Source organism: Acartia tonsa, chromosome 10 (genome assembly GCF_053477335.1).
Source record: "Acartia tonsa isolate MP-2025a chromosome 10, ASM5347733v1, whole genome shotgun sequence".
Classification (NCBI taxonomy): Eukaryota; Metazoa; Arthropoda; class Copepoda; order Calanoida; family Acartiidae; genus Acartia; species Acartia tonsa.
The window spans coordinates 14,922,199-14,933,625 of NC_137269.1; the positions used below are offsets into that span (position 1 = coordinate 14,922,199).

General features: G+C 32.5%; 1 protein-coding gene and 1 long non-coding RNA gene across 9 annotated transcripts in view; one reads left to right on the forward strand and one right to left on the reverse strand.

Annotated features, from left to right (window-relative positions):
- The window catches only part of AMPdeam (AMP deaminase), a 50,750-nt gene extending 46,486 nt beyond the window's left edge, over positions 1–4,264 (forward strand). For all 8 annotated transcript variants that reach the window (XM_080173688.1, XM_080173690.1, XM_080173691.1 and 5 more), the window contains 6 exons: positions 241–418; positions 732–851; positions 1,158–1,249; positions 1,325–1,442; positions 3,081–3,253; positions 3,341–4,264. In XM_080173688.1, coding sequence (XP_080029814.1) covers positions 241–418; positions 732–851; positions 1,158–1,249; positions 1,325–1,442; positions 3,081–3,253; positions 3,341–3,416 — 757 coding nt within the window. In that variant the 3' untranslated portion in view covers positions 3,417–4,264. The remainder of the gene's footprint in view (positions 1–240; positions 419–731; positions 852–1,157; positions 1,250–1,324; positions 1,443–3,080; positions 3,254–3,340) is intronic.
- A 2,103-nt stretch (positions 4,265–6,367) lies between these two features.
- Positions 6,368–9,600, reverse strand: LOC145329502 (uncharacterized). Its single transcript, XR_013882945.1, has 3 exons — positions 9,405–9,600; positions 8,362–8,486; positions 6,368–7,075 (listed from the first exon to the last, which is right to left on the reverse strand). It is a non-coding gene; the product is annotated as an uncharacterized LOC145329502 (long non-coding RNA).
- Between the last annotated feature and the right edge of the window lie 1,827 nt (positions 9,601–11,427).

Here is an 11,427-nt window from a genome sequence, read left to right on the forward strand (position 1 = left end):
AATAATGATAAAGTCTATCTGTTACGGACCAACGGAACGATCCTGATCATAGAAAAATCTCGCTTTTAAAAATTATAGAAAATAAATTTATATGAACTGCAATTATAGAAACTAAAATTATCTAAACTGCATTTACATACTTTTTGGCAAGTGTTAAAATTTCAATTAGTAAAGTAAATTGATTTGATGTAAAACATTATGAAGTCTCATACATTATTTTAAATTATGTTTGTTTGTAAGATTCCTGCAGTATGTAATTGGATTTGACAGTGTGGACGATGAATCTAAACCAGAAAATCCCATGTTTGATATTGATGTGCCGACTCCAGATGAATGGGATGATAATGAGAATCCTCCCTACTCCTACTATCTCTACTACATGTTTGCAAATATCACTGTTCTCAATCATTTCAGAGAGGTAATAACAAACTTGAAATACCACTTTGTTCAATATTTTTAGCATAGCTTTACTTAGATTAATATTACATTTTAAGGTAAAATTACATTAGCTAACCATTTTTGTTAATATTTACTAAATTTAATTCAAAATTGTGCTTCTATTTTCATAAACGTTATATTTAGTTAATAGACTTGTGTCATTTACAATCTAGTGAAAATTGAAAGCAAGCCTAAAGCAAATTCTTTCACAAGTATGTGAAAAAAATGTCACTAAACTATGTAACCCTAAATCAGGAACAATTAAGGATAGAGCGTATATTATTTGTTTTAAGGAAAGAGGCTTAAATACTTTTGTATTCCGTCCTCATTGTGGTGAAGCTGGACCTGTTCAACATTTAGTTTCTGCATTCATGATGTGTGAATCTATTTCTCATGGACTCCTTCTTAGAAAGGTTTTACATTGAAAATTGAATATTTGAAATAAATTATGGACAAAATTTAAATTTTCTTTCATGTATTCTTTATTTTCTATCAAGAATACCTAAGCTAAGCTTTTAAATTACAAACTATGAACAAATATATTTAATTATATTATATTAGAAATTTGTAATGAAACAATAAATTTTACATTTTAGTAGAATCAAACATTTCTAATTTAAAATTTAGTTAGATCTTCTGTAAATTAGAAAGTAAACCTAGGCGTTTTTAGGATTTCGCAGTTGTAATAATGATTTCATATAATTATTATTTTATTGCAGGTTCCAGTGTTGCAATATTTGTATTATGTGTGCCAAATTGGAATTGCTATGTCACCACTCTCCAATAACTCCCTTTTCCTTAACTACAACAGGTAGGTAACAAAAATAGAAATTTAATGCTTAAAATTTTAAATTCTAAAACTGTATTACATGATATTTTTTCCTAGATCACCACTTCCTGATTACCTTGCTCGAGGTTTAAACATCTCGCTGTCCACAGATGATCCCCTTCAGTTCCACTTTACTAAAGAACCTCTGATGGAAGAGTACAGTATTGCTGCTCAGGTTTAGTAAAATAAGTTTTCAGTGGCGTGCGAACCGAAGGGGGCATTTGGGGCAATCGCCCCCCCCCCTAGCGACCAAAACGCCCCCCCCCCCCTGCCCCCCCCTAGCCACCGCCCCCCCTGCCCCCCCCCCCCCTAAATGTTGAAAAATGCCCCATTTTGCCCCCCCCTGGTCAACAAAAATGCCCCTTTTTGCCCCCTACCCTACAAAAGGCAAAACTATCCCAGTTTCCAAAAAAAAAGATCAAGAAATACTCAAAAAAAATTTTGGCGCTTCGCGCCAATCAGACAGTTACTATTCATTTAACCTTAACAAATTTTTTAATTAGTGTAGAAATTAGGTTATAATCTTTTTTCACTGAACATAACAAACCAGGTAATAGGAAGTATTTTATTTTGTATAATATAAACTTTTTACCAAAGAAATTTTGTACATCCCCAATGATGATTACCCTTATATAGATTACAATTAGTGGATGAAATGTATGGAAACTCGACCTAATTAACCAACCAATCAAAATTCCATTAAAGTCCCCAAAGTTGTTGAGCTAACGAATAAGAAAATTTTTTATGAAATATTGGGGACTAGTGTAATAAATAGCCCAAAACCCCTCCCTCCCTGCATATTTAAAGAAAAAATTTGCGCTTCGCGCCCTTCCAAATGGTTTCTGCTTTTTATTTCATTGTATATTTTGTTTTTGTTTCTATAAAACAACAAATATTTAATTAAAAAGTTATTTTATATAAAAAAGAAACAGCGTTGATATTTATCTAAGCCTTTTTCTCAACACTGTATGTCTGTCTAAATAAATAACTATATATGGTGTCATATTATTTCCAGGATAAGTTTATCATTTTTTTTTGTGTACATACCCTTACAAAAAGACATGTTTTTTTTATGGCAATTTTCATTAAAAACCCTTAAAACTAACTACACTCTATATTCCTAACTTGATAAAATACGCCACTCTTGTTGTCTTTAATTGATTTTAGTTCAAAGGGGGAGTAAATATTTTTAGGTGCGCTTCACGCATATTAGGTATTGATATTTGTTTAAAATCAGTTTTACATAATAGGTAAATTTTAAGTAAATTATTTCCAAAATGAGTGTTTTTATCTCCCCCCAAAAAAATTTTTAATGGGGTTATTCATCCTTCCTGTTGAGATTTTATAACATCCCCTTCCACCCATAAAAAAATGTTTTGTGGTGGGGGGGGGGGGGAAGGTTAAATTATCTTCTGTACTTTTTTTTCGAAGATGCTTTCTAGCTCCCTTCCCTTCGGTTATTGCAGGGTGGGGAGAAGAGATGGGGGATATAAATGGGAAATAGGGATGGGGCAAGGGATGGGGAAGAAGGGATAAGGACTAGAAGGCCCATAATCAAATAATCCCACCCCTTAAAACGCCCTTATTTAAAGTTAGTATATATAATCAAAATGCCCCCCCCTAAAGCAAAGTGCCCCCCCGGGGCACTTTGCTTCAGGGGGGGCAAAATTTTACTTAATCTTCAAAATGCCCCCCCCTAGACAAAGTGCTTCGCACGCCACTGTAAGTTTTATATGATATTATTTATCATTGATTTTTTAGATAAAATTAAAATTTAGATACTCTTATATTTGTAAAGACCAAATATTTGTAGGTGTGGAAATTATCTAGCTGTGATATGTGTGAACTGGCCAGAAACTCTGTAATAACTAGTGGATTCTCTCATCATGTGAAGCAACACTGGTTGGGACCTAATTATACTAGAGAAGGAGTGGCTGGTAATGATATGACAAGGACCAATGTTCCAGATATTAGAGTAGCCTACAGGTATATTAATAAACAATAAAAAAAAATGCTTCGAAAAGAACATCTTAGCAAGAAAATAAAAAAATTTTAACATTAAATTTTATTCAGACACGAGACTTTGATGGGAGAAGTCACAAACATCTTCCAAGCAGTAATCAATGATATTGCAAATGCTGCTAATTAAAAATTAACAAGATGTAAAAAGCTATGGATAGATTTTGAAAACCCCTTTAACCCTGGAGACATCTGATCTCTCTAGTATGTAATATGTAAACAGTAAACATGGCTGTCAAAGGTGGTGTGATGGTGCAGGTTGCCCGAATGTCTTCTTTTCCTTCCCTGGATAGTTCTACTCACGGAAAGCTTGCAACCTTGGACCTATTTGTAATTTGTTGTCGATGACATAATACTCAAACTGTAAAAAGAAAGTTATTATTACAAAATGCCTTTCTTAAATCTATATTATACTAATAATCTTTCAACTTTCTCTAAATCTATGCCCCAAGTCTACGTGTAACATTTAGCTAATATCGCATATTATAAGTTTATTAATCCTGTGAAAAAGCTTAATCATTTATAAATTACTAGCGGCTACGCCCTAGAGGCCGATCGGTTCAGCGGTTAGCGAGATCCTTCGGTACAAACACACAGACATCCTGTTACTTTAGTATAAGGATACAAATATTTAAAATTGTGTATTTTGAATGGTTTTGTGTTATATTCTTTCTTGAAAATCTTTTAAAGAAATTTTTCTTGCCAAATGAGCACTACCTATCGATAATGTAAATTTTCTTAATTCAATAAAAAATCTTACATTTTTTAGTAAGTTATCGTAACAAAGATCATTAATCAAAGGTAAACTATATATATAGAGTTCGCTTTATTTTAGACCTTATTATTTTTTTTGAAATACATATTTTATTGTTAAGTATAGTATTATTATGTGATGATTATGACATGATTGGAATGATTAAACTAATTTATTTATAAATGTATATATTATTTATTCAATACATATAATTATTCTTAAAATTACTGTTATAGTGTCTATTTAACTAGGGTGACAACATCCATAAAAGCGAAGCTCTGAAACGGTAGGACAAATAAACATTAACACTTCAGTAGAGTATCAGAACTGAATAATCAGAATATAAATGTATTAAAGTCAAACGAAACAAAATTGTACGTAAATCTGTTGAAAAACTGCTTAAATACAGGATATTGTTTAAGGACATAATTACATTTTAAGAACTTGATTTTAGAGATGCTTCGAATATAACAATGTTCTTTGTTGTCCTAAGAATCAGGCTTCAAAAGTTAGACCAATCTGATAATTTTAACACATAAATATTTGTTTAAAAAGTTAAAAAGCAACATGTTTAAAATGGACGTATGGACTTTCTGGTAACGATTATTGAGTTGCTTCGCTTTCTAACTCTTACCTAACTCCAATAGGAATCATCATGCAAAGTTTGAAATCGATAGGACTATACTAACAACCTAAATTAACTAAAAGAGCTATCCGTTACGGACGGACGGCTCGACCCTAATTATAGAAAAGCCTTGCTTTTAAAAAGTAGATTAGAAAATCAGTTTTACTTTTTTGTATTAATGGAACGATATAAAACAAGATAGTAGCCAAAATTGCCTCGGATAGACATAGAAGAGGGGATTAATCGATATGGCATTACTTGGATAGTGCATCATTTATTTTGAAATAGTTTCCCCAGAAAACAATTTTTTTATGGGTTGGGGGTATTTTAATTTTTTGGGGGTTTGGGGGTGTCCCACCCTCCAAGAAAAAAGCTTAAAACTACCACAGGACCAATAGGTATATACCCCGAAGAGTAGAATCCGATTGGTTCAGTGGTTACCGAGATCTTAAGGGACGGACGGACAGACATCATTCTAATGTCTAAAAACGGCCATAGCGCCAAAACTACCTGACCGATCAGGACGTTTGACCCCACTCTTAATATGCTTTGGTAAAGAATTTTTTGTCCATAAAAATCTTTGGACCACGAAGGACGTCTACTCCAAGCTGATTCTAAATGCGCCCATAGTTTACACTAGATTTTCGACGGGAAAGATGTTAAGATGTCAAAACGTCAGAAATCTTAAAAATTTCTCGACTGTCGACTTCCGGGGCCCATATGGAACATTGAAATTCGTTATAGATAATGGGTTGCGCTAATAACTCTAGATAAATCTTCATGTCATTTCCAAAAACTTTATATATTAAACGTCGCTCTATCTCAAATTTGTTTCAATAAAAGTTGCCGTTTCGAAGGGTAGTTTTAAAGACGGGTGAAATTTGATCATGCGGTTACTCAGGTCCTTAAAAAGATGTGGCCTCCAAGCAGCCCCGATCTTAATCCAATGGACTATTGTGACTGGGGCGATATTTAGGCACGAACCAAAAGACGCACCCATACCACCCTCTCTCATTGCCACTATCAAGGAGAACTTCGCCAGGTTGGACAGTAACATGGTGGTCAGGGCCTGCGGTCGGTTCAGAGGCCGGATAAAAGCGGTGATTTTATTGAATAATCTATTAGTCATATACCTAATTTGCTTCCCAGTTTTAAAATTAAAAAAAAATCTTTAAAAATGACGACTTTCTGTTCATTTATTTAGAAATTAAAAAGGCCGGTTTTTGTTGGTGCATCCAGACTTCTGTCAAGAGAGGTTTGTGGGTGTGTAACCATCTCCTTTAATTTTATCAGTTGTGAATATAAGTTAAATACATATTACACAAAATTTAAAAATCTTTTTATACATGAATTATTACATCCTGTTTCTCTTTCATAAGGACTAGCGGCCTCTAGTGGCACTTTGAATGTTTTTTCTTTAAATATTTACTTTGAGAAATATGTTGCGTTCAAGTCACTACACAAAAGCGAGAATATTTTTTAAAATTTTCGATTTTTGTGATTTCTCTTGGGAGGATGGTAGTACCCTCCCCCAAAATAGTTATAAACCTTCCCAGGACCTATGAGAAGCTATCCTGTTAAGGAGAACCCGATCGGTTCAGCGGTAAGCGAGATCCTTCGGTACAAACGGACAGACAGATATCCTGTTACTTTATTATAAGGATGTGTTTTAGATTCTAAAAAAAATATGTTGTTTCAACAATTGCAATCAATAAATTTATCTAAATAAATGAAAAATAAAATGTTACATTAATAAATCCTGTACACAGTGTTTATCTGCAGTTTATACAAGATAACGATGTAAAAAATTTAATTATGATGTTATCATCAGACATTTCACTTAAATCTAAATTCCATGTGCTCTTTTGTGATAATGCCCAAATATTTTGTGTTATCTTACATTTTATTTCACAATTAATTAAAATTTGTTTTTGAGTCAGGGGTGCAGATCCTGAAAAGTTTCTTGCAAGTTTTTCAGAGCTTGTTCACAATTTAATTTTCACAACTCTCTGATTTGTTCTAGTAAACAAGTTTGTTTGTTGTTTTGGTTTGTATGGTAAAAATAAAGGTTTGAGTAAGTTAGATGTAATCAACAAAATTGATTCTAATTGCTCGTGTGGAGTAGTAATGCGAATTTTACACTCATTCGGTTCAAGATTCGTTTTCATTCATTCCGCGTAATAAATCTGTTGATATCACCGGCCAGTACATTCAGGTCATCAGCTATGACAAACATTCATCAGTTCACTTATTTATAATAAAGTTATACATGTAAGTTGGTGTCGACTAGTTGAGTTAGATTAGTTTGGTTAATGTTGTATATAGGACTCAAATAATTATACAAGTAAGTTTTGAGCATCTCATGGTTTAGAGGATGGAAGAAAACACTCTCCTCCAACTGTTCCATTGTCTGAAATAATAGTCATATTTTACAGTGTTTCATTAATGTAGAAAAATGCTATTGTACAAAATAAAACCACAGCTTAATTTTCTTTATCCTTACAGGACCAAGGGATGATGATACTTGCCAATAATTCTATATGATAATTTCTACCAAAAATTCCCTAATTAATCATTAAAATTTGCAATAAAAATTTTCTTACCTCTGAGCTGGATCTTTAAATCATTTTAATGGTGCACCCCGATCTGGTTCATTACTAAAATGATTTAAAGATCCAGCTCTGGTCTGTTGCAAAATTGAGAAAATATAGGATGCATTGAAAGGACATTTTTAAGATTTGATTATAGAGTTGCCTTGCTTATAATATTGTACCTTATTGTTCTAGGAATCTTTATTTCAAAACTCAGACGTATAGAGTAATTAAAACATACACAATTTTGTTGTCATAAATTAAAAAATAACATTTTTTTAATGGACGTACATACTATCTGGTAAAGATTAGTATAGCTACACTTCCTATATATATATATCGTAACTAAGTGTTACAAGAATCAGATGAAAAGTTTGAAATCAATAGAATACTTCTAACATGTCCAAATTAACGAATAGTGCTAACCGTTACGAAAGCACGGACAGACTGACCTATCTCAATCGAAGAAAAGCTTAACTTTTAAAAAATAACCAAAGTCTTGAATTTTAGCAAAATAAGAAAGTTGGATAAGTTTATGCCTGTTTGGGGTCGGCCCGTCCGCAGTAATAGATTTGACATAAACACAGTAAAAGTGTCGGACTGATTATGACGTAAAAGAAATTAGCCAATGAGAGGCCACTATAAATTTTACCATTGGTCAATAATGGCCTCTCATTGGCTAATTTTTTTTTACGTCATAATCAGTCCGACACTTTTACTGTGTTCATTTGACAAGCCTAAATTAACGATAATATATATCAGATACGGACGGGCCGACCCCAAACAGGCATAAAACTTATCCAACTTTCTTATTAATGCCTAAATTAACGATAATATCTTTTTTAGTCTTGGTATAATGATTCCTGTAGCAATTAGGTACAAGTTAGAAAGTATAGCAACTCTATAATCATTTATAAAAAGTCAGTATTTACATTCAAATGAAATTCATGAATTTTTATTACATTTTATTGTGATTTTTGAATTATTGATTCCGCTAACGATTGGATACAATGTTTTTACAATGTTTAAATTGATTACTGTTCGTTTGAATAACTATATAATTGCCTAGCTTTATGTGATTATCTTTGTATTTATTTAGAAATACCTCGACCAGATTATTCTAATCTGTAAAACAAAGAATATGTGTATCCGTTTTTCCATTTGTAGACCGATTAGGTTGTGCTTTTCGGGAAATGCTTACCGGTCATGTGATGGTTGTAAGCTATGTTCCTGAAATAAGAATTATGGTTTATTTTGTGATTTTCTCTATTTTGAGCGTCGTCATTCTTAAAATGGTTTCTAAATACATTGTGTTTTTTTTATGAGAACTTTTTTGAAAGCAATTTTACCCCACTTATAGTTATAAGAATTTAACGATTAATGGCTTATTTTCTTCTTTTTTTAAGGCAATTAATAGAACAACAAAAAAATATTTCAGTTTTTATTTAAAAAGTACAGTAAAATCTAAAATTCAAAACTTAGGTGTCAACATCTAAAAATGGTTTTAGCGCATTTTTCTTATGCTCAAATAATCAACCTTTTGCAAGAATGGCTGCTAAACACTTCAAAGTTGAGATATAGAGCTAAAAATGTATACAGATACTATTAGGGACATGTTATAGAACATATTAAAGTTTGAAGGTCATATCTCAACCAGGGAGGGAGTACTGGCCCCCCAAAGTCGACTACAGAAAATCCATTTTTTAAAGAAAAATGCGCTATATGTTGACACCTAAGTTTTGAAATTTAGATTTTACTGTACTTTTAAAATAAAAACTGAAATATTTTTTTGTTGTTCTATTAATTGCCTTAAAAAACAAAGAAAATAAGCCATTAATCATTAAATTCTGATAACTATAAGTGGGGTAAAATTGCTTTCAAAAAAGTTCTCATAAAAAAAAACACTGTATATCTAATAATTTTTGATTCCAAAAAGCTTTTTTGGTCTATTGTAATACAAAATTTATTTGAATTGTTTTAATGCATTGCTTACAACTAACATCAAGCATGTATACTTGTAATCTCTCATTTTAGAAAATATGGCCAAATTTAATTAAATAAACTTAAAATTGTATTATTGATAGATTATTGTAAAATTCTGACCTAAAAATTAAATATAGTACCCATTAAAAAGCATAAAAAAAATACCTGGCTTATGTTAATCATGGTTTTATAAACAGATGTTCATTTTATAAAAAGATGCATCACAAAGACCCCACTTCCCCCCACTCACCCCATACCCCGCATATAACCGGTGTACTCCATCTCCCTCTCCTACCACTGCTTGTGTATAAGCCAAGGTAGGAGAGCTCCAACCTTATTGCTGAATATCACTTTGCAACTGGTGTAAGATTCTGAGTGCTACATGAGCGTAGGCCTATTTTTGTAATAAGGGGCGTGCTTCAGCAGGGTGTCATCACCCCCTTAAAGCAAAAAAAAAATGAAAGGGACTCCCTAACATATCTTTATACTTTAAAGGCTTACATGCCCATTTAAATTGCTGTGCACGCCATTGTTTGAAATGCATATTACTCACACAGAGAACCCGAACCAGTCCCACAAAACACGCTGCTCTTAAAATATACCAAATTAAAATATTATATTGGTGTATGCAGAAAGGAGGTCTGGTGCACTGTGTGATGAAGGCCAACGAAAAGCTAACAAAATTCTAGATAAATATTTAAAACCAAAACATTAAAAGATAACAATGGGATCCTGTAATCATTTTTCAACCAAATAATACAATTAAAATCTAAGAATTTAAATAATAAGTTGCGTCTGTCTATGACACGCATAGGAAATAGTAGTTATTGGTACCATATTTGCCGACATTAGTATGATACAATGTGGTAAATACTCAAACTCGAAATCTCGACCGATATAACGTACACTTCAACTTTTACCAACTTAAAAAAAAAGCCGGTGCTAAATTATTTTTTTCATAAAATAATAATCAACCTTGGCTCGTTTTTATTAGTTACTAGCTGCTTCGCCCCTAGCCTCTAGGGGCTTTGCCCCAAGAGGTTTGATCAACCTAATTTTTCGTATTTTTGATTTAAGAAGAAAAAGTAAAAAAAAATTTTTTTTTGGGGGGGGGGGGGTGGGGGTGTCCCGACCCCCAAGAAAATAGCTTAAAACCATCACAGGACCAGTAGGTATATTCCCTGAAGAGTAGAGCCCAATCGGTTCAGTGGTTACTGAGATCTTAAGCTTCAGACGGACAGACAGACGGACAGACGGACAGACAGACAGACAGACATCGTTCTACTTTGTATTATAGATAGTTTATCTTGAAACTTGTAGAGAGACATGTGTATGTTTAGCTCCTGATTTAAGTCTCTAGACATCATCAACCTACATAGTTTCTTTTCTAAGCAATCCTACGCTGCACATACACATATACACAATAACAGAGAGGATACTACAACCATTTAGGGCGTTATTCAGAAGACAAATTACTTATAGATTAACCATTTTAACTGCACTATTGATTCCTTTTATCAATCGTAATATGTAAGTTTTTTTTATCGCATTATCATTTTTTATTTATAATTTATTTTAAAAAATTAAATCTGAAAAAACCTTTAGTCTAAATATCCATTTACTTTAAATATCCCGGCTTGAAATTTGCCCTTGTCTCCTCCCTTTCCAACCTACATTTAAACAATCTATCCCAGCTAGATAGAAAGTGGAGATATTCATTGAACAACAAATTTACTCTTCAATTTTTCACTTAAAAAACCGTATTTATGTGACCATTAAGTCATATTTTGCCTTATAAGGTCCATAGACACCCATTTCAAAAATCAATGGGTTGGTATGTGAGAAGATCAGCACACTTTTAGGAAAGAATTGCAAAGCACAAATAAATTTGTTTTCCTCAAAAAAGGCAGTAGTACATATTAAATAGTATCAACTCAAAAAACAAGGATGACAACATCCATAAGTAGCTAAGCTAAAAAATTAGGAATTAATAATGGATATAGGTAAAAAATTTTCTATAGAGCAGTGTCATACAGCATTCATTAAAGTTTTACATTAGTCTTGGGAGCAAAGCTACTGTATAACTTGCCCTGAGAGGTTGCCCTACTACAGCTTTTGATTTCCCTATTTTATCAAGTTTAATGATTATTGTTTGACACTGCTCTATAGTAATATTTTTACCGATATC